At 43.0% G+C, this 26,078-nt stretch overlaps 1 protein-coding gene across 1 annotated transcript in view; it reads right to left on the minus strand.

The window, feature by feature from the left end:
* Nucleotides 1-26,069, minus strand: part of LOC142483959 (cGMP-inhibited 3',5'-cyclic phosphodiesterase 3B-like) — a 46,701-nt gene extending 20,632 nt beyond the window's left edge. The window contains exons 1-8 of the mRNA XM_075583877.1: nucleotides 25,927-26,069; nucleotides 20,103-20,209; nucleotides 16,824-17,034; nucleotides 13,919-14,010; nucleotides 13,378-13,523; nucleotides 6,573-6,710; nucleotides 3,910-4,021; nucleotides 3,582-3,680 (exon numbers count right to left, since the gene is read on the minus strand). Coding sequence (XP_075439992.1) covers nucleotides 3,582-3,680; nucleotides 3,910-4,021; nucleotides 6,573-6,710; nucleotides 13,378-13,523; nucleotides 13,919-14,010; nucleotides 16,824-17,034; nucleotides 20,103-20,209; nucleotides 25,927-26,069 — 1,048 coding nt within the window. The remainder of the gene's footprint in view (nucleotides 1-3,581; nucleotides 3,681-3,909; nucleotides 4,022-6,572; nucleotides 6,711-13,377; nucleotides 13,524-13,918; nucleotides 14,011-16,823; nucleotides 17,035-20,102; nucleotides 20,210-25,926) is intronic.
* Between the last annotated feature and the right edge of the window lie 9 nt (nucleotides 26,070-26,078).

The raw sequence follows: 26,078 nt of genomic DNA on the forward strand, positions 1-26,078 counted from the left end.
ATGACGAACTCATATAATGCCAACATTCAGAGCCTTAAAAACAAACGTATGTTAAAAAGTGTGTTAAAAAAAAAAAAAAAAAAGAAGAAGAGGAACCCTCAGCAAGAATCATCATGTTTATGAGACCTCTATACAATAACATGGATTACACTATCTCAAGAAACAGATACAAAATTATTTTATATATAAATCAAGTGAGAAACTACCATCGTTAGTTACTGTGTATCTTACTGATCCTTTCCTCATGAAGGCATTATATGTCGCCAATAGTTCTGCCCGATGAGATGTACAGTGGCAAGAAAAAGTTTGTGAATCCCAATGATAATTACAGAAATTCCATAGTTTTTCCATGATGACCTTCTTGAACCCATACCATTATCTTCTTAAATATCCAATAGAGCTTATATTAACCAAATCCATGTCTTTTGAAAATAAAATGATGTATGAATTGGACAATGAGTAATTAAGAGTCAGGGTATGCGCAAAGGTAACTGAAACCCTGGTTTTATCAGCTAAATTAAAGGGGATAATTAGGATCGGGTGTTTAAATAATTAGGTAGATCCTCAAGTGTGAGTTTGGGAGGCCCCACCCGATATAAAGATCAGAAACTTTGTGCGTTTGGTCTTCACCATACAGGTGTGTGGAAACATGTCATGCCACGATCAGAAGAACTCTCTCGGGGATCTCAGAAAAGCAGTTACTGATGCTCAGTAGTCTAGAAGGGGTTACAAAACAATTTCTAAGAATTCGGGGCTCTACCAATCCACTGTCAGACAAATCTACAAATGGAGAATGTTCAAGACCACAGTCACTCCTCTACCCAGGAGCGGTCGTCCTACCAAAACCTCCCCAAGAACAAACCAGCAAATAATCCAGGAAGTCACAAAGAACTCCAGAGTAACATCCAAGGATCTGCAGGCCACTCTCGCAGCTTGGCTAATGTGAGTGTTCATGAATCAACTATCAGAAAAAGACTGAACAAGAATGGTGTTCATGGAAGGATAGCCAGGTGGAAACCACTGCTCTCTAAAAAGAACATTACTGCCCGTCTGAAGTTCGCCAAAAAGCACTTAGATGATCTACAAGACTTCTGGAACAATTTTCTCTGGACAGATGAGTGAAAGGTAGAAATTTTGGGCCTCAATGAGAAACGTTTGTTTGGTGAAGACCAACCACTGCGTTCGAACAGAAGAACCTCATCCCAACTGTCACAAATGGTGGTGGGGACAGTGTGATGGTTTGGGGCTGCTTTACTACCTCAGGACCTGGGTGGCTTGCCATCATTGACACAACCATGAATTCTGCATTGTATCAGAAGAGTCTAGCGGACAATGTCAGACCAGCATCCGTGAGCCAAAGCTGAACCGAAAGTGGGTCATGAGTTGAAGCAGTTCTGTAAGGAGGAATACTGACCAGCAGTTACAGGAAACGCTTAGTTGAAGTCATTGCAGTTCAAGGGGGCGCCACCAGGTACTGAATCTAAAGATTCACACACTTTTTCAAACATGGATATTGAATGTTGAATCATTTGTGGATTAATAAATGATACAAAAACATGTTCTTTTTCATCATTTGTTTGATCAGGTTATCTTTACCCTATTATTAGGACTTGAATCTCATAACATTTTAGGTTTGAAATATGTGAAAATCTTAAGGGGTTCACAAACTTCTTCTCGCCACTGTATTTCCAAACGGTTGTAAAGAGACTTTTTTTTGTAGCGGTCTTCAGTAGGACGGTGTGTGCCTTAATAGTTACCTAGCTGCAAAATAGCTGCATGTGATGCAGGAATAGAAGGGAATCATGAAGTTGCATGAATGCCTCGAGATTGGTGTTAGTTTATGTGAACATAAGATGTATGTATATACTCTAACCTACATTATGTGTGCCTGTAATGGACAAAATTAATTTAAGTAATCTCTATATTCTCTGACAGGAAAATAATATGACTACAGCTCAACCCCCTTATAACGCTGTGCTTGGGGTTCAAAGAATCACATCGCGTTATAAGCAGATTGCGTTACAAATAATGTACAATTGTATGCATTGTACAATAAAGTATTTAAGATAATAGTGTTGTAAAGTATTCATAAATACAAAAATTGGGAGCCATCCTGGCATTGCGTTATAAGAGGATTCGCGTTGTAACGGATCGCGTTATAACGGGGTTGAGCTGTACTAGCAAAACACACAAGTCATGCCATTTTTTTCAACAAATTCTAAGCAGCTACAATGAAGTTGAAATAGTTGAACCCAGGATATTTTTAGTTTGAAATGTTTAATTTCCTAATTAGGTGAAGAAATATTAGCCTAATGCATTGCAATGGCCCGAAACACGCTGACTTCAGCAGAGGACACACTGCTCATCCAGCAAAGTAAACGGAGCTAAGTGAAACTGTTCTCTTGGCAAAAAACATCAGTATTTGCTCAATCAATTAACCCGAAATCAAGTACGAGAAGTTCCTGAAGTAGAGATCGCTGGAGCCGAGATGTCACGGTGTGGGCCCACCTGGGACTTTGCAGTGTTTAAAAATAAACATTTGTATCTCAACATTCAGGAAATGTATTTATTTTTTTAAAAGGTTTTATTATGTTCCTGGTGGCCGGACACATCCTAGGATTTAAATATAATCCTTATTTCATCGTTTTCCTTATACGGCTGCTTCTCACACAGACAAAACCTCTCCTGGAGTTATTGTCGGACTTCTTGAGACGTAATTATGATGACATTAGCTAAACAGATGACAGATGTTGGAATTGATAACCTCATAAATACAGGGGAATGTGTATCAAGGGTCAGAAAGAGACGGTAAAGAGCATCAGTTTCATATTGCGCTGATTTCGCTGACTGCTTTGAGGCGATTTGTGCCATGGCTGACGGCGCTACTCAGTGAGTGAAGACACTGACTCTGTAAACAATACACACAGAGTTTGAATCAGGGGACCCTGGTTCAATTCCCGGTGTCAACTCCTTGGGCAAGTGACTTATCTCCTTGTGCCTCAAGCACCAAAAACAGATTGTAAGCTCATCTGGGCAGGGACGGTGTCTGTAGAAATCCTATGCGCTGCGTACCGCGCACTGTACTGTAAATGTGACGCGGTTGGAGTCCCATTGGGAGAAAAGTGCTATTTTAAATAAAGTTATTATATATTCTCTTTCTGTATGGTGTTGTGGTTTGTGGTGTGGGTTTGGAGTTCATAGAGGAGCTGCTCTGCATAATATTATAATGGTACAGTATGTAGTAAAGCTGACGCTCATGCCAGGACACAAAAAAGCTCCTGCTTGAGCATGAGAGTGAGCGCTGTATTTTTTACCATGGCCCCGGCCTAAGACAGAGCGACCTGTGCTGAAGCTGGGATATCCTGAAAACCTGACCTGTTGGGGCCGCGAAGGGGGGGGGGGAGTCTTGACTGGAGTCAAGAACCCCTGACATAGCTACCGTCATGGGGCCTCGGAGAACCGGACCCCATGACGTCCTTGGCACCGAGAGAGAATGAAAGGCATGTACCAACAGAAGGGGGCTGCGAGTCGGGTCAGTGAAAAGTTTGCTTTACGTGTGTGCAACTAGAATAGACAATTACCTGCATCATCGCAGTGGATGTCCTGAAATCCAGGGATTGGCCGCGTTGTCAGGTACCACACTGCATGCAGGACATCAGTAGCATGTATGCGGTTATGGTCTAGAAATTAAAAAGTTTTAGCAATGAAAAGGCATTTCAGAGGTTAGCAACTGGATCATATCAAGTAAATGGCGATATGCTCACAACGCACTGGAGATTGCAAAGATATATAGGGATTGTGGGACTACTTTGGATCGCCACCCATTCATTCATCTTTACTGTCCAGTAACTCCGCAGAAGAGACGGCCCGGCCCTGGGGAGAAGTATAGTACGTTGGGGTTATGCTTACATGGAATATCCCGGTAGCCATTTTCTAATGCCCGGAAGAAGTTCATGAATTCTCGTGAAGAGATTTTGAAGATTTCAAACAAACTAGTATCCTGAAACAAGGTGTATGAAACCTAAAAGAAAACACGAACAGCTATGATGACTTCAATTTTAACCAATACTTAAAAAGTGAATATCTAATAGTTTTACTTGCTATAAACCAGGGGTGGCCAAATCCAGTCCTCAAGAGCTACCAACAGGTCAGGTTTTCAGGATATCCCTGCTTCAGCACTGGTGGCTCAAACAGTGGCTCAGTCGAACATTTATTGCCTGTGCTGAAGCAGGGATATCCTGAAAACATGACCTGTTGGTAGCTCTTGAGGACTTGAAGGCCACCCCTGCTACAGATCAATAAAAAAAAATAGCCAAAAGTGACAATAGCACTGAACTAAAATTCTGAGAATTTCTCTGAAATAGTTGAGATTAGTGCAGATGCCAACAAACCAGAATACAAGGTCCCCTGAGAAAACAAATATACACATGTTTGTATTGCAGTACTTGCCACCTTCACTGTGCATTACACAAACAGCCAGGGTTGCCTATCTCAAACGTGACATTAAACGAATAGAACAGTAAATCACAGACGTGCTGCACAACCCACATTGTGAGCAGTGACGTCAAGAATATGTCACAAGGGCAATAGATGCGCTCGACAAGGATACAGGAAAACATTTTTCAACATTTATTATACTTGGGAAATCACCAGGATGCATCATCCTACTATACCAGGGGCCGCCAACAGGGCAGGTTTTCAGGATATCCCTTCTTCAGCACAGATGGCTCAATCAGTGGCTCAGTCGACGACTAAGCCATCTGTGCTGAAGTGGGGATACCTTGAAAACCTGCCCTGTGGGTGGCCCTTGAGGATGGGAGTAGCCCGTCCCTGTCCTGTACTGTATATTTATTTCATATACTGTATGATTTAATACATTTTGACAGCAGTGATTGCTTTTGAATTACACTAGGGAAAGGCAGGACTACAACACAAGCTGCTTAAACAACATTAGAGCATAATGCAAAGTGGGACGATTTATAATCCTGAAGGAGGAGATATATTCTTCAAACACCAATAAAAATCTGGCAAATGTGGTTTGACCCTACACGTTGCTTGAATATATCATTGTGTGTGCTTGATTGACATTTAATGTCAAGCCTGGAATGTCAAAGCTGATCATCTAGCACAATTAGAACTTGATTCACCGCCAGGCAAAGTAAAAAAGCAGGATGGTGTTTGTGATTGCATGGTAGAGAAATATCCTGTGTTGAAATTGTTCCAAATTAGACATTTCTACCACTTTTTAATATTAATATTGAGATTAGTGGGCATACCACGAGAAGAACAATTTCTTTGAATGAGCAGGCCACTTAGACTACATATGTAAAGGTCATTTAGTTTTATATTTTTAAACAAACAAAAATAGTGTACAATATGTATATACATCAGCGGTTCCAAAAAAAATTACCAATAAATACACTTATAGTACACATTTAACAGTAAGGGATTAAAAATCTGGAATTGCATAGCCAGTAAGAGATTACTCCTTTTACGTTTGGAGATCTCTCAAGATAAAAATGTACAAGTTGATCACAAAAATAATAAACATTTAGTTTGAAGTTTATGGGGCAAGTGGCAGGAAATGACCAGGTGGCTATTCGCAAAACTCACCCTCTTGTATTTTGAGCTTATACTACAGGTCTCCATGCTAAATTTACCAGCGCGTTTTGGAGGATATACAATTCACATGAACCCTCCACTCAACAGGTTCTGTCGAACGACAGCAGGAAATAAAATAAAGGAACGCAATGTGTGTGACTCAAAGATTAAGGAGTGAGCAGTGCATTTTGAGAGCCACTGACCCATAATTGCAAATCACAGACCTATAACTAATGGCTTCCTGACTCCCCATTCATTCACTGCAAACATCATCTTAGTTTTTATAATAAATCACACTCCACTTTATCATCTTAATAAGAGTATTTTTAAACCATGTAATCCAAATTAAGTATTCATTATTTAATCTTTCCTCTCCGGTGTATTGCAATTTGTTTAATGATTGTAACGGGTATACCTCGAAGGACCTTAGATTAGTCATTTTATCATTTCGGAGGCAAATGATCTCAACACTACGTGTTGGCACAAAACCATAACAATCTACTCCAACTGCATTAGACAATTTTGTATAAAACATTTTTATTGGAAGTTGGCCTTGCCAAAAAAGTTAGTCATGCTAAAAAAAAAAGCTGTCATACTGATATTGATAATACAAGTGCCTCGAAGCGATCAATAACGGTTATATACAATTCTTAAAATCAGACTTTTCGAAGACCGTATAGAAACTCAAATTTAAAGTGTATTAATTTAGTTTGAGCTCATTTTCAATTGTGGGAGACGTTTTATTTGGAGGTACAATTCTTCTTAAAGTGGTTGTAGTAGCAATTAGTGATGCATCAAAACATCAGACATAACATTTTTTGATACCATAAAAAACTACAAATTTCTCCCAAACATGAAACTTTTACAGTTGGAAAATGTGTATTTTCATAAAGAAGTGAATTCTTTGAATACCTCGCCATAAAGTAAAAAGGGCTTATTTTAAATGATGGTCGACAGCTAACTAAACAAACCTGGCTAAGGATCCTTCCAGACTTGCCTCCTGTTTTCTCCATCAGATCAAATATTGGAAAATTCCAATTGTCCAATTTTAACATTAACGAATCCTGATCTTCAATTAACATCAGCTCTAGAGAAGACTCCTCTTCCACCTGTTGATTAAAGATGCATATTTATATAGGTATATATATTTATCTAGGTATGGTAAAGATGTCGGGGCAAACAAGAACTATAATAAGCTAAAATTGGAGGGGGCGCTACTGCTAACGTACTATGTAGAAAGGTAAGAAAGAAAAATAAATAAATAAAACACAGGCACACCAAATGGTACAATAAAAGGTGTCTTGACTAGCTCAACATTTCGGCTTCCAAATTGAAAGCTCTTGAAAAAAGGCACCATTGAGCTAGTGAAGACATTTATCCATTTGGTGTACCTGCATATATACATATACATTTTAAGTTATGGTGGGTGAAAAAGGCGACAGAATATATATATATGTACTGTACAGTACATATATACATATGCACATATACATACATATATAAAAACAAGAATATACACACACACTGAGAAAGAAAGGCCCCTAATTGTGTGCACTCAGTATTATGGAAGTAGTGGAATTTGACAGCTTTTAATATGTAAAAGTAGAATTCAAGGGTCATCAAAACAAACACAGGAGCAATTCTTACAATCGGAGTGGGGCCTGTAGTCAGAGGGTGGTCTTTTAGTGCAATACTACCCCTGTATCAGTGGTGAGTGGATTGCCACCAGCAGCCTTGTTTAGGCACACATGGTAAATAGTGTTTCTCCAAGGAAATGCGAGATCAGAGAATCTGTCAATGTGGGTAGCATTAGAAGTGGCCAGGGCATTAGTAGTTATAGACACTGCAGTGTACAGCAGGTATAATTATATATATATATATATATATATATATATATATATATATATATATATATATATATATCTTATACTATATTAGTGAAAGCACTGTATGCCTGCCTGCCTGCATGCATGCATGCCAGCCTGCCTGCCTGCTGGATGTCCGGTGTCCCTAGGGGAAATCTCATTGGTCCATTGGGCCGCCCCCGCACACCTCTCATTGGCCTTGAGGCGGAGTGACGGCCCAAAGGACACACAGGGACACAAACACACACACAGGGACACACAGGGACACACACAGGGACACACACAGGGACACACACAGGGACACACACAGGGACACACACAGGGACACACACACACACACACACTCACACACACACACACAGGGACACACACACACACACAGTAGGGGGGGTGTACATTAGCAGCATGTATAACCCGGGGGGGGGGGGGCTCACATACCCGCCGGAGCCTCCGCCTCTTCCTCCCCGAAATCAGCCTCCACACCCGCGCGCACCTCCTCCTCTCCCCGTGTCTCCCGCGCTTTCAACCCCCCCCCCCCCCCCCGGCGCCGCTACAGTCAGCGGAGGAGCGAGTGCCCGGGACACAGCGGGGGAGCGGCAACAACAAGCTGCCTCCCGCCTCAGTTCCACGTGGGAGCGGCCGGACGGGTGAGTGAGCGGCCTTCACCCACCCCTCACCCCCCTTCAAATCACCTCCCCTCCACACCCCCCCCCCCGGCGCCGCTACAGTCAGCGGAGCGAGCGAGCGCCCGGGACACAGCGGGGGAGCGGCCACAACAAGCTGCCTCCCGCCTCAGATACACGTGGGAGCGGCCGGACGGGTGAGGGAGCTGCCGGACGTATGAGTGAGCGGCCGGACGGGTGAGGTGTATACACATACAAACATGTGTACACACACACAAATGTACACACACACACACATACAATGTATACACACAAACATGTATACACACACACAAACATGTATACACACATGTGTATACACACACACACGTATACACACACACAATATATACATACACAAACGTGTATACACACACACAAACGTGTATACACACACACACACGTGTATACACACACACACACGTGTATACACACACACACACGTGTATACACACACACGTGTATACACACACGTGTATACACATACGTGTATACACACACGTGTATACACACACGTGTATACACACACGTGTATACACACACGTGTATACACACACAGATGTGTATACACACACATACGTGTATACACACACACGTGTATACACATACACACACGTGTACACACACACACACGTACACATACACACACACACACATGTATACACACACACACATACAATGTATACACACAAACATGTATACACACACACACCCCAGCACCACCACATCAGCACACCGGTATCCCATGCCCCCCCAGCACACTGGCATTCTCGGCTCCCCACCATTCCCAGCCCCCATCAACACCATCAGCACCCACACATCGCCACCTTTGCACCTCCCCCATCGGCACACCCACATCCGCACCCCCACATCAGCACCAAACCCTCCCAAATCAGCACACCAATACAATCACCATCAGTACAGCCACAGCAGCACTACCACCGCACATGGGCCGCGTGGACCACTCCCCACCCAAATGCCAGCCCCACACCACAAACATCCCGGGCAACGCCGGGGCTCTCAGCTAGTAGATATATAAAATCAGAAAAGTCCCAATCACGCAGACCATCAGAAAAATGCAATCTGGAGAAAATAGTAGTATTCAATCCATCCACTTCCTTGCTGCATGTGTCAATGGAGGGTGCTTCGTTCTCCCACCAAACGATCCAGAGAGATCTTCAAAAAGTAACAAAGAAGGCACAGCGCCTTCAATGCGTTTTGCACAAACGTGCTTCTTCAGTGGGACCCACGCATGCAAAACGAGTTGAGGTCATCATTGATAATTGGAACGTCAATACTCAAGCGGTGGTAAGGGATCTCCCGGTCAGCTGTTGAGCAGCTCAGCTGTTCAGAGGCTAGTAGCGGAGGGTCCTCCATCTCAGCGTGTAGGACGTCTTAGCAGTGAATCAGCTGTTGAGCCTTTTATTGTGATCTCCATAATTCCCAAGCAGTGTGCTGGGGACCTAATGCACGGGGCCCATCGGAATTACAGCTTTTGACCTTTTTGCTCTCACTGGGACTGCATGGAGCTAATTTTTACTTATTTCAATGTAAATTTGTGATATATATTTGTGTGTTTTTTAATACACCTTCTGCCTTCACTCTGGTGCGCTGTGCCTTTTTTGTTGATATACAGTAGATACACACACACTGTATCGATACGTGCAGCATCTCTAAAGCTGAAGCATTGTTTCAATCAAACTATATTTAATTTTGTGCAAAAAATCATGTAGGAAGACGACAGTTAAAAAATGTAAAGCGACCAGCACTTTGCTTTTTGGCATTCATTATACAACAAGATGATCCCTGCTTTGTCATACTTGTTACAAATCCAATCCTCTTTTCTTTCCAAATCTCTGTTCACTTAGTTGGATATATTGGAGTTTTAATAAAGTTGAAATATTCATCAACTTTTCAACTATAGATTTTCTGGCAAAACTGCAGCAGTCCAACAGTCCAACAGATTGTGACAGATTTAAAACCAGAAAAAGCAAACCCAGTTGTGGGCACTCAACCTCCCTACTAAATGAATTGATAATAGTTTTTTAAAAAAACAACAACAAAACCCCCCCACTTTTGATACATTTAAAATAATGGGTGTAAATAACGGCAATTGACGCACTATGACCCAAACAAAGCACAAGAATGAGTGCTAGGGTCTATAAGTGTATATTGGTGTATAACAACTGTAAGGTATACAGAGACCCCATCCAACAATCTGTAATCAATGTAAATGAATACTTGTTGAGTTGAATCATCTGTGTAACTGTACAGTATGTATATGGATATGTTGATAGTTGTTGGGCATTAAGACCTATCTACACTGGACCTTAATCCAGATAAATTTAAAGGCCCAAGTACCTTCAGGGCCGTTCTATACTGTGTGCGCGCACGTGCTGCATGCTTTTCGTGTGTATGCTGTGAGTGAAGGTACTGTGTGTGTATGTGTGTGTATGTGTGTGTGTGTATATGTGTGTGTAGAGATTGTGAGTTAAGTATTAAATAATATTTTTAAAATAAAAAAAGTTGTAATAAAAATATTTTTTATTTATTTAACACACACACACACACACACACACACACACACACACACACACACACACACACACACACACACACACACACACACACACACACACACACACACACACACACACACACACACACACACTACAGCGCAAAATCATTCATTTCGTCATCTTCTCCCTCGTTGGTCCGCTCCAAGCTCCCGGCCGTGCGCGCCATTATAGAAACTATAAATGCCGCACGCGCGGCGCAGCAAGCGCAGGCACTATAGAACGGGCCTCATACAGAGTAGTAACAGTGACGGGGTCATTATTTCCCCAATAGAGAAATGTTAGTAATTCAGCAGGTAGTTGTACAGCTCCTGCATAGAGCTATAAGAACATATTCGCTCAATATTTGCAGCAATGACCTCACAGTACGGATCCAGATTATATTATCAGCTGGTAGAGGTAACAGCCTGTTAGGCTGCCAGGTGTGTAATTGAGTCAATAAGTGATTGCTGTGTGGAAGTCAGTGAATGCATAACTCATGTGTGTAGTTAGAAAAACACAGTAGCTATGTAATGTAAGTCTAGGTATACAGTTCAGATAGCAGCTATCTAATATGGAAGGCTAATATCTAGTAGCCAATACTGCATAGGTAGTAGTAATAATCAAATTCAAGGGTATACAATATAGGGATCAGTATACTCTATACCAGGGGTGAGCAAATTTTTCCTCCTGCTTCCTCCCCCCTGCTCGCCTCCCCCCCCCCATCTTACCTTGCCTCCTGCATCAAATGACATCGCGTTACCACGGCGATGCACCATCGGAGACAAGGTAAGAGCACTTATAATGGCCTTGAGCAGTCCCCTGGCATTTAATTTAAATGCTTTGGGGAAGAGTGCAGAGCTTTTGTAACCGCCATGCCCCCTCCCCCCCTCCTCCCTACTGTATATAAGCCAAAAAATACACATACAGTATATACCTATCGCAGACAGTATGTTCCCTATGGTAGAATTAAAGACACTATCACCAAGTGAGGATACTCGGGATACACAGTAGTAGTGTGTTCCGCCAAGTAACTAGTCACTGGCCTTGAAAAACCGTTTGCACATGCGAAACGCGTGCGTCGGCAAACCAGGAAGTAACGGGCACTGTCCTGTGCACGAGCAGGTTACATTGATCTGCACTGTGGCGTCCACACTATGCCACGGCTCCATCTCAGTTCTATCCAGCTCTTATGCCTTCAGGCATTGCTGGTTGTAGGGGCTGCTAAATCCTGTGTCTATCTGCTCCAGACACACTGCTACTATGTATCCCGAATAGCCTCACTTGGTGTCAGGAGCTGCTACTTTGTTGTGGGTCCTTCTGTGAGCGCAGTCTGCACATTCAGTGTATTCTGAATACAGCTCCTCACCGCACTATATAAAATACTATCTCAGGAGGCATATATAGGGCATATATATTTGTACCTATACATAAGGCAATAACTTAGAGGGTATTGATCCCTCCACCTATATCTTGATATCCACTGTTATATGAGACTATGTACCTCATACTACTGCTGACATACACTCATATATGCCTATCACCAATAGTATTTTGGGGCTTACATATAGACAGGCCTTCCACCTCCGCCGCTGGAAACTCTGCCGCTGGCCTCTTTTAGGAGAAGGCAAGTTTTAGGTGTTTTAGTGAGTTTTAGGGGTTTTCACGGTTAGGGGTTAACTTTAGGGGTTACAGCGGTTAGAGTAGGGGGTTCATTTAAGGCATTTTAGGGTAAGGGTTTAAGGTTTTTAGGATAGGGGGTAGCGTTAGTATTAGGGGGTTAAGATTAGGGGTTTTTAGTTTAAGGGCTAACGACGAACCTTACTGGCAAAGCAGGCGGCGGCTGCGTGTACCGGTGGCAAGGTGAGTTGCGTGCCAAGCGCCAGTGGTCAGTTGGTCACGGCCTCAACCGAAAGTCCTAGACCATGGTCGAAGTCATACCTTTAATGGCTAACCAGTGGTTAAAAGGAGTACAATCTCTCAGGACTACTAAGCTCCCTCAGTCAGATGTTTAACAGTCGCTGTAAAAATCAAATTGAGATGACTTCCAGCGATTGCGACCAAGCCCCCGCGCCGCGCTTACTATAAGCGCACGCAAAGGCGGTAATGCATTTGTCGCCGTCGCTAAAAGCGCAGCCTAAGAAATTTAAAAAAGGGCGACTTTTCAATGTTTTTCGTGTCATAAGGTTTTAGAAGAGTGGAAGAATTAACTCGTTATTTTACGTTCTAGTAACAGTAAGCCAATATTTGTTTTCTATCCGGTCTCACATTCTCAGATGGGGAATTACGGATCAGGTCAGAAACATCATTCCAAGAAAGGTAAATCGAGAAAGATAATAAAAAAAACCCTGGCGAAAAAATAAACCATTCATTGGTATTGATTTCTCCATCTTTTCAGCTTCAAATATGGTTTTACCTTCAAAGTGATTTGATCTCCCGAGAACCTGCCTGTGGGAAAAATAGTCCCTGAAATGAGTGTGCAATGCCTCAGACTGTGGCTACTTTGTTCCTACTCCGTGTTCAATGAGCAAGTTGTAAAAACCATATTGATGTTACCTTGGCCATTTGGAATCTCTGAATACCACCCGAGCAGTGGAGACATGCAAGTTAGAACTGTGTTACAATAGCTTTGGAACATTACAAAGTAGCTGGTTAAAATACTCCATATACTTGCGGACGTATAAGAAATTCTACCTCAGACGGCTGGCTTGTGTGTGCTGGATCTGTGTATTGTTCATGATTCTCTGTTAACCTTCTGCAGTCTCTCTCTGTTCTTTTGTCTTGCTTTTTCTCTTTCAAGGGCGCAGATTCATTTAGCTTGCAACTGTTTATGTTTTCACCTTTGAGGGGAACAAGACAAACCCCAACATGACGTTAATATCTATCATCCAACCATTCACCAGGAATTAGGATATATACTCAAATGCAGCAATGGAAAGGGATGCAGGGAAGTCCGGCTTCTCATTATTTAACAGTACAATTTTAACTACAGTTTATGGGGCCGCGAAGGTAAACTTGTTAATATAACAATATATCTTACCCCAGGATTCATTAATGTGCTGTTAGAAACAAAGGTATCCCTTAATAAACCATGCTTTATGTAATTTAGTTTTATTATATTCTCCTTTGACTTCAGTTGCGTCCTGAACACCATATACTGTAGGCAGTTAGAATAAACATCAGCACATTCAACAGACACACAGCATTTGTAATACTCTTTCACTTAAATTCCCACCTGATTTCCTGACTTGATATTCTGCACCACATTGTGAGCTGCCGTCCAGCGATTCGGAGGTCGAAAGAGGCTTAAAAGTCTGGCGTCCACAACTAACAGTAAACAATAAGAAAATACCATTAATAAAAGATTACAATTACCATTCCAGATTCTTTGTTTAAATAATGAAACATGCTACAATTACAGCCTTCGTGGAAAAGGCTTAAGGTGTGTTAAATGTATCTGTGTCTCAAAACATTGAAAGCTACAGTGTATACTGAATGTAATTACAAAACACTACAAACCGGTTTTACTAATGCTGTATATAAGATGTGGCCAACTCCAGTCCTCAAGGGCCACCAACAGGTCAGGTTTTAAAAATATTCCTGTTTCAGCACAGGTGGCTCAATCAGTGGCTCAGTCATGACTGCCTCACCTGTACTGAAGCAGGGATATCCTTTTGTGACCTGTTGGTGGCCTTGAGGACTGGAGTTGCCCGTCCCTGCTGTATACTATAAAGCAGCAATATTACATTCCCCCTTTTTTGTCCTTATCTTTATATGTAAAGCATGACAATGTATAATTCTACAATCGTACCCAAGCTGGCGTTGAGGTTATTTGTCCTGTCAGAGTGTCCGTTTCAGCTTCCCCTGCTCCGTGTATCAGAAGGACGCCTAGGAGCGCCGGCTTGCTCACTAGGAGGTCACTTCCGGGATGGTGACGTCACAGAGCTCGCGTCTTGCGATATTTGGGTCTGCTCTGCTGTGGCTGTTCTGAGGACCTCCAAAACACCTCTCCCACATCTCCAGATGATGACAGCTTTCCAACTCACCGCGTTTCGCCTGTTGGCTTCCTCAGGACTCCGCGAGACGCCAGCTCTGTGACGTCACCAACCAGGAAGTGACGAAGTGAGCAAGCCGGCGCTGCTAGGCCTCCTTCTGGTACGTAGGGGAGGCTGAAACGGACACTGAGGGACAATTGATACCAACGCCTAAAGATACCCATACAATGAATGTTTCCAGAGTTTTAAATGTGAGTGTACATTTTAAAGCTCTGTTGTTTTGACCCTAATATTGTTTTCTGACCTGCACCATTGGTATTCTCTTCTATTTCTTATGGCCCTGGGAGGAAGACTGACGTTACATGCAGCCACATGAGTAGAATTTTCTACAGCATATGGATTAAAAGTCAACTTTATCCATCATTTATGCACTTTTAAGAGTATTTTATTCATTCAACATTTTACACGTTGTTTGCACCTGCAGCTATACGAGAAGAATTGTCCACAGCACACGGTTTAAGTCAATTTCATTCACGATTTATGCAATTTAAGAGTGTTTAACTCATTCACTACTTTGCACATTGTTTGCACAGCACTTATTGAGCGCTCCCCAAGTTTTTTCTATACTATGCTTATGATAGAATTTAGAGGTAAATTCTTTGCATTGGGTTTTTGAGCAGCCACATTTATATATTTAAATCACAAAACAAGTCACAAGCGCCGGGTTATTTTTTCTATTTCATGCTTCTGTTATAAATCTGAAAAAAATCCTGATTGTGGGCCTAACGAAATGGCCGCCTTCTGACTTAGTAATATAATGTTACATATCAGCTGCAGCATTTCACCAAGTGCAACACATTATTGTTACAGTTTTCAGAGTAATCGACAGTCTGGTCTTTGGAACACAGCAACAAATGTGTTTGTGATACTTTGTTGACAAAAGGGCAGAGATCAAAAAGGTGGGTGTGTGAGCCCGTTTCAAAGGAGGAAGTGGATACGACTTTCTAAATGGCTGCAGTAGCAACCAAAGAATGATCAATACATTAACAAAAACCATTAAAAAAAATGGCATGAATTATACAATATTATAGGCTAAAGCTGTTAAATGGCTTGTATGATGCAGACAAGGAAAATGTTATAGAAGCAGTGATCGTGCAGTCTTACCAAACTTGTATATATTAGAATATTTTTTCTATTTTACACTTAGGAGAGAGGTTTTTGATTTTTCGTACAATTTCCTGCCCCCATTATATCCCTATAGGCACATATATACTTGTGGCCTCATTAGATACAATGTGCTTATCTGTTTAATTGCATGTTGATTTTCTGAGAGAATAGTGGATTTCACCGTTTTTCATGCGCCAAAAAAATATATATATATATTTTTTTCTTTTTGCAGGAAAACAAGATAACCTAGATCGATCCTTGATCACGCAAATGAACGTGGACCTTATTCTGCATTCTACAGCAACAACAGTGATAGTCACACTAAAAAGAACAGCTGCCAAGATGCAGAAGGAATTAACGAAGTAAACATCTTAAATTCAGTTTATGGAAAATGGGGGGAGGGGGAAGAGAGAGAGAAAGAGGGAGGGAGGGGGGGGAGAGAGAGAGGGGGAGGAGGATAGGAGAGAGTAGGGAGAGGGGGGAGAGGGAGAAGCGAGTAGGGGGAAGAGATGGTGTGGCCAGAGTCTTGCGGTCAGACTTAAGAATTGGCCCCCAAGCTATTGTGAGTTTGACGGGCCTGCTGTATAGAGACGATCTATGGCAAGCTTTTGAGACCTTAGCCAGTTGTGTTTTTAGACTCCCTTATAAATATATTATCATGAAGTAACAAAGCTCATGGAATGACTAGATCTACAAAATAAAATATTGTTCCATTACAAGATACCAGAACCGGCAACAAAAAAATAAATTGATCTTTTTGCGTCTCTATCATTACGTTAACATACTGTACAGAAGTTTGAAAATTGGACTTTAATGACATTCGTGTCCAGGTGTTGAGATTTCGAACCTGTTATAAACCGGTGCTCAAGGGATCCCCATCTGCTGCCACCTTATGCATTGATATAATATACTTATCGCAGAACATTGCAATCATTTCCGCTGGTAAAATGGATTTAATGCATGCTGCTGCCCCTTTACCTGTTACAAATATGGCTCGATGACAACCTGATTTGCTGCTGAAGATCCTGAGAATTGAATGGGTATCCCATAGGTTTATGTAACAGAACACTTGGCTTTGTTAGGAAGTCGGCGGTATCGGGGAATTCTACGGGTGACCGGTGGAACATTGCGCCACTGACGGAAGGCCCATGGCTGGGTGAATTCACAGGGCTCAGGCTAGGAGAAGTACCTATAAATAAAGCACAAAACTTGTTGATTGATGACTGTTATTTAAAGTTCACCGAGCAGTTGAACCACTAAGGCTGCGGCCACGCTGCCACGGAGTGCGCTCAGTTCAATTACATCCAATCAATATGGCCACTCTCACGCGACGCGCACTCGTGCCTGTACACTCTCCAAAGCTCAGCGCTTGGAGAGACTTGGATTTGATTTCCAAGTGCTGAGAATGGTCACATAACCGTTCTGTAACCCAGCGGTGTGCAAACTGGGGGGCAGGAGAATTTGCAGGGGGGCGCGGGCTGTTAGAGGCCCCGAGGTCTTCCCCCAGGCATTTAATTTAATGCCGGGGGAGGCGTTAGGCCTCTGTAACCTCACACCTACTGGCAGCCGGACCTTCTGTGACGCGTCGCCATGGCAACGTGGCGCAAAGGCAACGCGCGTCAAATTATGTGACCTGCAACGTCATTTGAAGCCGTGCCTTCGTGTGAGGGGGGCGCGAATGCTGCGGCTCCCAGGAAGGGGGCCGCAGCTGAATGAGTTTGTGCAGCGCTGCTGCAACCAATCAGCGTGGAGATTCGCCAGAGAGGGATGGAGGGGGGGGGGGGGGGGGGCAGGGGGATTGGAGGGAAGCCGGACACCCACACGATCCAGCCAATTACATGCCACCTCCCTTAATAGCCACGCTCCCACGCTCCTGCTCTCAAATTATTGCAGGACAGCCTGCGCTCATGCTTGGAGAGTTGGTGACGTCACCGCTCTCAAGCATGGGCGCGCTCAGCGGCAGCGTGGCCGCAGCCTAAGCCAGGGGTGGCCAACCCCAGTCCTCACTCGTTGACTGAGCCACTTGTGCTGAAGCAGGGATATCCTTCAACCCTGACCTGGTGGTGGCCCTTGGAGGACTGGAGTTGGCCTCCCTCTGCACGAAGACATAACAGATGCAAAGTGTGATTGTCATTGTTATGGGAGCTATATTTCCATATAGACATGTTCAGAGACTTATAAATGTAGGAGCAGATCTGTGTAACAGTACAATACCAACAAATCTGTACATATTACCTGCGCTCCCTTTGTAAAGTATGCTGCTGGTAAAAGGATTGGCCTTACATTTAAGGAAAACAAAGAACAATTCCTGCGCTCCTCCCAAATTGGGCTAAAATATACTAGTGACATGTTTACATTTAGCACCTAAGTCTGTGTGACAATGGAGGCATTTGGTTGCATCTTTTGATCAAAACAGGATTACTGCTCGCCAACCTCGTCACGGTTAACTCCGTTTAGCAGGTACCTACACTGAATATATGTAATTTCTTATTGTCCTATGGACTAAACTTTGTGAAGTATGTGAAAGTGTCCTGAAGGCACTTAAATGACGTGCCGGGGGAGCGCGAAGGCCTCTATAAACCTTACTTACCTTGGCTCCGGCGGCTTCTTAGACGTGTCGCCCTTCAGTCATGTGACGTCACGTTGCCATATGACGCCAGAGCCGAGGTAAGCGGGGGTGGGGGTGGGCGCAGAGAGAGGGGAACTGCCGGCAGGGGGGCGCAGGAAAAAAAAAAAAAAGTTTGTGCCCCCCTGCTCTAAGGAACTGCTCAGTAAAGCAGAAACCAGGTGAACTAAAACCTACCCCTATGACACTATGTATCAGTATCACTATAATAAAAATGCCCTTATGGAGTATGCAGCATATAAAAGAATTGGCCTAACATGTATGGAAACTGTACATATCACCAGCGCTACTCCCTATTTTTTTTTTTTAAGATTATGCAGCTGGTAAAAAGGATTGGTCTTACATTTATGGAAAACAAATAACAATTCCTGCGCTCCTACCAATTGTGCTAAACTATGCTATATTACAATAATATCGTATTATTGTTATCTGAACAGTCTAGTGCATAGTTTCATTCTATTTGAACCCATACGAGACGTACCAAATAAGTACACACGCCACTCACGGACAGAGTACATATTTCACAAATATGACGTCTGACTGCAGTTGGATTCTCCTTTACAATCTACCTACATATCTTACAAACTGTAATCCTGTTATAGCCGGGATGTTAAAAACATAATACATTCCAAACATGATCTTAAATAACGGGAGGTTAAAAGTTGTTCATTTTAGCACTAACGGTCAGATGTTATCGGTTCAGCTTGCCAATGAGGTGAACAGAAGCTCCGGCAAAATACATAGTGCAGCTTTGCTAGTGCTTGGGTTACCAAATCTATTTATTGTTATCTATTGTCCAGTACATATGATTTCTAGTATCCGTACCGGGTCGAAAAAAGTCAGAACGTAGTTGTACGTTGTGATACCTTTTAATAGGCCAACATAACAGTGACTCGTAGTTGTAATAGAACTACGTCTATCAAAAGTCTCATGTTGAGCCATATACTGTGAAGTTATCAGAACCGGCGACGCACCAAAATACAAATAACACAACCTACTGTAGTTAACTTATTGATAATTTCTGCAGATGTGACTACTTGATATTTGAAAAAGTAAAAAGAAAAAAATTGATTCCAATGAAAAATGTACAAGTGAAAAACACAATCATTTAACAGAACAGGCTGCATTACGTTAACTTGTTATTATTATTACAGGATTGAGGCAGTGGGTCTCCGGAGCTGAACGGTGTTAATTTCAGCTCTGGGGACCTGCTGGTTGCAGAGATACTTCCCTCCGTAGGGGGTGCCAGTATCTCTGCAGTTAGGGAAACTGTGTGCTAACATAATGGCAGCGTTTAAACGTCACGCGGGAAGCTTGGGACATTTAAACTTCACAGGAATACAGCAGTAGCTACAGAGGCAAGTATCGCTGGAACGCAATGCAGCCTGTCCCGTGGCTTTAAAATGTGTTCAGGTTTCGTCAATGATGCAAACGCCGAGATTTGAAACACATTATTTATTAACCTGGCAGTCATGCAACATGTATGATACAACCGAATATTAAAGATTCAACGACGTTTAAGATATCCTTTGTCAGACCCAACTTATTGTCGTCACAGATCTGGAGAGCAAATGTTAAAGAATTCCAAATAAACAGTTGTAGTTTATTATAGCTTTTCACGACTGTCTTACCAGCTCTCCTGGGGCCCATGTGGTGGGTTAGCGTCACGGATGATGATCTTTGCTTTGGTATTGTGAGCAGGTTTGAGTTGAAAGGTCCATTTGGATAAGATCCTTGGCTAATAATAAAAAAAAAGAAAAGCAAGTCTCAGCCATTTCCGAGAATGTCATTCTAACAGTAGTTTAGTTTTCTATATTACAGATACCATGCATTCAAATACGGCTAGAAGGACTAAGTGTGTTTGTAAAAATAAACCACAACCTGAAAGCCGACAGTTCAAATTATTTAGTAGGCCTAACACTAAATTGTAGTCATGCAAAAAAAAAAAAAAAAACATATAATAAAGTCTGTTTAGTTTACGTTCGTATTATTCCTAAGGGGTGTGGTGGTATGCAACCCCAATATATAAAAGCTGTTTAGCTCTTGGAAATGGCCCATTGTTGCGTCTTCATTACATTTATTGTTAAAACTACTGGACATCAAATATGGAACATCCAAACCAATTATTTTTTCTTTTAAACGTAAAAGATAAATTCATGCGTTTTTTTTTAATAAAAATAGAATTGAATGAAGCAGGGGGGTCTCCGGAGCTGAACCCCCTTAATTTCAGCTCCCGGAACACCCTGCTTCCTGAGATGCAGATCTCCAAAGGGGGTGCCGGTATCCCTGCAAAGTTTAAAGCTCCAGCGTCACTCGGGCCAATAGGAAGGCGCACCCGATGATGTCACGGCTTCCTATTGGCCTGCAGGAGCTTTGAAAAGCAGACATTCCGCGAACCCTGCACCTCTTACGAGGCAAGTATCTTTGGTAGCAGGGGGTCCCCAGAGCTTAAATTAATGGGATTCAGCTCCGGAGACCCCCTGCTTCAATCCCATGTTAAAATGTTCAAAAATGGTTTAAAGCTGCAGTTCAGTCTTTTTTTTTTTTTTAATTTATTTTTTTACTTCAATAGTTTCATGTGGGCAATCTCTACTTAACTAAAGAACTGTATAGCTGCCAGTCAATTCATTCTCCATGTATTGATCGGCGAAATTTGGTGACATAATTAGTGAAGGGATCTGTTTTTAATCTGCTTCTGTCCGTCAGTGGAAGCTCATGAATATTCATGAGCACTCCTGCACTGACATGTGCAAGAGGGAGGGCAGGGCTGACAAAGGGGTGTGCCAGGGCTTGTGACAGGACATGAAGGGGCAGTGCCTTAGCAAATGGCTGTTAAAATAGAATACAAGAAAATTGGTCTTTCAAAGTTGTTTTTTTAAAAACAGAAAATGCTAAAAGTATTTTTTCTTACTACAGAACTGATTTATTAAAAAAAACACACATGCAGGATATTGACTGAACTGCAGCTTTAAAAAATGGCTTGCTTGGATTGCCTCTGGAAAAATGATTGAAAGACAATTTTAGAGGGCAGTACAGCAAACAAAACGCAGAAGAAAGAAAGAAAGAAGAGATAAAGAGGAGATGGACTGAGGTTACAAAATATCAACACTTACAGGCACTGTGGCCTGTATGAGGATGTCGTGTGACGAGGTCAAGAGCTTGCATATAGGAAGACAACATGGAAAGAATACTGCAGACTGTGGGAAGTTATCTTAAAATGAGGGCGGATAATTGAGAAATTGTAGATTGTAAGCTCCTTGGGCAAGGATCTCCTTCCTGTTAGTTTGTCTAACATATATGTACACGTCACGCAAAGTTACTGTCCGCCCTCCCACATTGTACTGCACTGCGGAACATGTTGGCGCCCTGCAAATAAAACAGAATAGCCAGATTGGCACTGGGGCCTTACATTCATGTTTTCCAGGCCTGCTGAAATTGTGAGGCAAGAATCATTAAGCAACGCGGCGATTCGCTCCATTTGTATAAATCTACCATCCTTTAGCTTTGATTAGAGACGACGGGATCGATGACCTGTTCCGAGAAGCTACAAATCAATGTTCTCGGGCAATACTGTAGAAATAGGACTGGCATTTTCTATTCAGATTTGCTGACTTTTGCCCAGCCAGGAAACTGCATGCTTTGACCACTCCTGGAGATGCTTTTGAATGATTTGCAGACTTTAGGTTAAATTGGCCGGATACAAAGAGTTATACCGTACTAACTGGTAAGATAAATGCCTAAGTATTTGGTGGCCTTTGGTTTTAATTTAAAGTGAGTTTGACAATTACCTGAACGTTTAATGCCCCTGATTTATTGTGTAAGATGAACTGTACCTTTGATTAAGTAACAAACCTGACACTGCAGGTACTTACTGGTGCTCTAACTCATTTTTATTTTACTGGGGTTCATGTTGGTCAGGGGCGCTCAACTCCAGACCTTAAATCCCCCCCCCCCCCCCAACAGGTCAGGTTTTCAGGATATCCCAGCTTCAGCACAGGTGGCTCAATCAGTCCCGGCTACAGCACAGGTGGCTCAGTCATCGACTTAGCCTCTGAGCCACCTGTGCTGATGCTGGGAGATACTGTAAACCGCATTTCATGGCCCCTTTTGAGAAACAAAACTGCAAACCGACCACAAATCTGAAAGACTTCTAATCATTACGAAATATCCTATTTAGCCGAAAATAGGTGATAAAGGTCAGGCAGTCACTTTCATGAAACAAGATGTCTATGGCTGCGATCATTAAAGGGCACAGCTTTAATATTGTACACCTAGGTTAAAACAACTTCAAATGTCGGACTTTTTTTGTAAGCACTTTACATTGTGTGTGTGTATATGAAGATTATGGCCTGTATTAAATAAGCAGCGTTATTCCACATCTTTCGGTGCTTGGAGACTATTGAAGTGAATGGGAATGAAGGAGTCTTCCCACACTGGCAAGCGTGTTATGGGACAGCCACACAATGGACCTTAAGGGCTGGAGCACACACAGCGCTACACGACTCGTCACTGGCCCCTGGCGGCCAATGGTAGTGTTCATTGTTGAAACTACCATTGGCTGTGATGCACGGCGTCGCCGCTGCTGCCTTCGCTGGAGTCTTTCCAAACTGTGATTCCAGGCTGCAGCAGCGCGACTGCGGTTTCAGCAGCCAATCAATGTCCTGACGTTTTCATTGATTGGCTGCTGAAATTGCTGGTGGACGGGCAACGGGGGGGGGGGGGGGGGAGGGGGATGGGGTTTATCATTTTATTTATTCTCATATTTATTATTATAATATTACATTATTTATTTATCCGCCGCCCGCCCGCGGATCATTCCGTCTGCTGGGGATGTTCACGCACCGCCCAGCAGACGGAGGCGCGCGCATGTGGCCACGCAGCGTCGCGAGGCAACAACTGTGCTCCTGCCCTAATGCTTCCAGTGCTGGGGGATTCAGCAATACAATACAAATCTGCTATTTAAAGACTCAAGAAGCAGAAGTTTAAAACTGGAGGACAATAAGGGTTAATGAAGTCATTACACTGGACCTACAGCTGTCATAAATCTATCACACTGTGAATGGCACCGTACCACTCTTAACAACCTTGGATCTTAGCTGGAGGTTGACTAGAAAGCTTGGTGAGGATGTGTAGTTACAGAATGTCTACAAAAATAAAGTAAAGACTAGAAAGTCATTAACTTACAACAGTAACCCTGGGTAAGATTAGAATGGTGAATGATTGCCTTGTTAGCATTAACCTTGTGATACTTGTGGTTTCCTTTCCGCACCGAGGATATCATGGATTACGCTCACATTATGAAGAGCCAACACCTCCACAACACTCTCTTCCACTCCCAAATTGTTGCTGGTTATAAAATAGATATGGGGATTGTAGGAAAATGGTTCAATGTGTTTAGTTAACGCAGTGTTTTACAACCAGGTTTCCTAGGAACCCTTGTGTTCCCCGGGCATATCTAAAGTGTTCCCTGCAATTTTCTGGTCAATTGAAAATGGTATCAAATACAGAAGAATGTACAATGCATCTGATCTCAGACACGCTATTAGAGAGGGTCGGGGGTTCCTCAGAATTCCACTTAGGGCTCCTTAACCAAAAAATGGTTGGAAACCACAGAGTTAATGTATTATTTGTCAGTTGTAAATTCCTCCATAAAGGAAAGTGCTGTTAAATACCTGCCACATAAGCAGAGTCATGAAAAAAAAGATCAACACACCTACATAAACCATACAAATCTTACACAGAATGTTGTAATAGTGTCTACATGTGTACACAATCAATGTAACCCGTATCAAAACCATGTTTCATAGTTACATAGAAGATGAGGTTGGAAGAAGAAAGAAAAAAAAAAAAAAAAAGACATCCATCCGGTTCAACCTGTGCTAAATTTAGACCAGCGGTGCGCAAACTGGGGGGCGCTAGCTTTTCTGGGGGGGCGCGGCAGTTATAGAGGTTGCACGTTGTACCCAATGGCATTTAAATTGAATGCCGGGGGACCGCACGAGGCCTCAATAATACACTTGCCTTACAGTAACGCGTTGTCCCGTCCCGTCACGTTACCATGGCGACGTGACCCCACGCGTTATTTGACACCGGGGTCGAGCAGGGGGGTGGTGCGAGGCACTGAGGAGAGCAGGCAGGGTGCGCACGGGGGAAAAAAGTTTGCGCACCCCTCATTTAGATGACAAATACTTTATCCTACATTTCTGTTTACAGCATATTGATCCAGAGGAAGGCAAACAAAAAACCCCAGTGACATATCATCTAATGATATCTCATAAGGGGAAAATAAATTCCTTCTTGACGCCAAATATTGGCAATCAGGTTACTCCCTGGATCAACATCCTTCCCATGTTTACTTATGTGTGTCTGTAGATTTAAACTGGAACTTAATCTACAAGTTTTGTGTAAAGGTATTGGCCCATATTTACCAAGTATTGCTATGCCATAAGGCAGGGGAGCGCAAAAAGTTTTGGACCTGCGCCTGCACCCCCCCTGCTCCCTCTTGCTCTCGCGCCCCCCTTACCTAATTTGGCAGCGTCAAATGACGTTGCAGGGTCACGTGACCCCATTGCTATGGAGACGGTGTGACGTCTCTCCGCATGACAACATGGCGACGCGTCACAGCAAGTCGTCTGAATCCCGGTAAGCGAGTTGCAGAGGCCTCACGCGATCCCCCGGCATTTAATTTAAATGCCTCGGGGAAGAGCGCAGGGTCTCTGTAACCACCCGCGACCCCCCAAAAAAATCCCGCGCTCCCCTCTTTGCACACCGCTGCCATAAGGCACCTTCAGGTTATACTAAATATGGGCCATTCTTCCTTGGCGAAGATAAAGTGCAACATGCTTTAGGATGCTGCTCAAGACTGCCACCTGCTGAGCAACGTGCAAAGCTGCTATGTGGAGAAATACTCCTTAAAGGACCAATAGGACAGTTTTTCATAGATGTCGTACAGGAGTAGCCAACTCCAGTCCTCGTGGGCCACCAACAGGACAGGTTTTCAGGATACCCCTGCTTCAGCACAGGTGGCTCCGTCACTATGACTGAGCCACCTGTGCTGAAGCAGGGATATCCTGAAAACCTGAACTGTTGGTGGCCCTTGAGGACTGGAGTTGGCCACCTCTGCTGCATTAGCACAAAGGCAGTCAAGACCTTACAAATGTCTTCACCTCTGGCAAGGACACTTGTGGTTTCAAAAGTTTGTGTGCAACATTATGTATGAAGAGCTATGACATTGATTCACTAAATATCACATCACATCCTTTTAATGCTTCATTTGTAATGTGTACTTTTTTGTCATGTTTTTACCAATGTCTAGTAATAGGTGACAGCCGGGGACATTTTCTAGATTCACCTACACACTGATTCATTCTGATCTCGCGAGACCAGGACCATTCACACATTCCCTTCCATTAAGATGAAAGAATATACATGATCGTCGCCACCCAGATGAATGACCTTGAAGTGCTGTAATCCTGGTGCTGAGGCCGTTTGCCGTTGCTGCGTTCCCACCTAGGAGACGCGAGTTCGTTGGGCGGCAGGCCGGATGCCCCTGAGCTGCGTCGCAGTTGCGGAGTCGGTAGGCTGCTCCTACTGTTCATTCCCTGGGG

Source organism: Ascaphus truei, unplaced genomic scaffold, assembly GCF_040206685.1.
Source record: "Ascaphus truei isolate aAscTru1 unplaced genomic scaffold, aAscTru1.hap1 HAP1_SCAFFOLD_402, whole genome shotgun sequence".
NCBI lineage: Eukaryota > Metazoa > Chordata > Amphibia > Anura > Ascaphidae > Ascaphus > Ascaphus truei.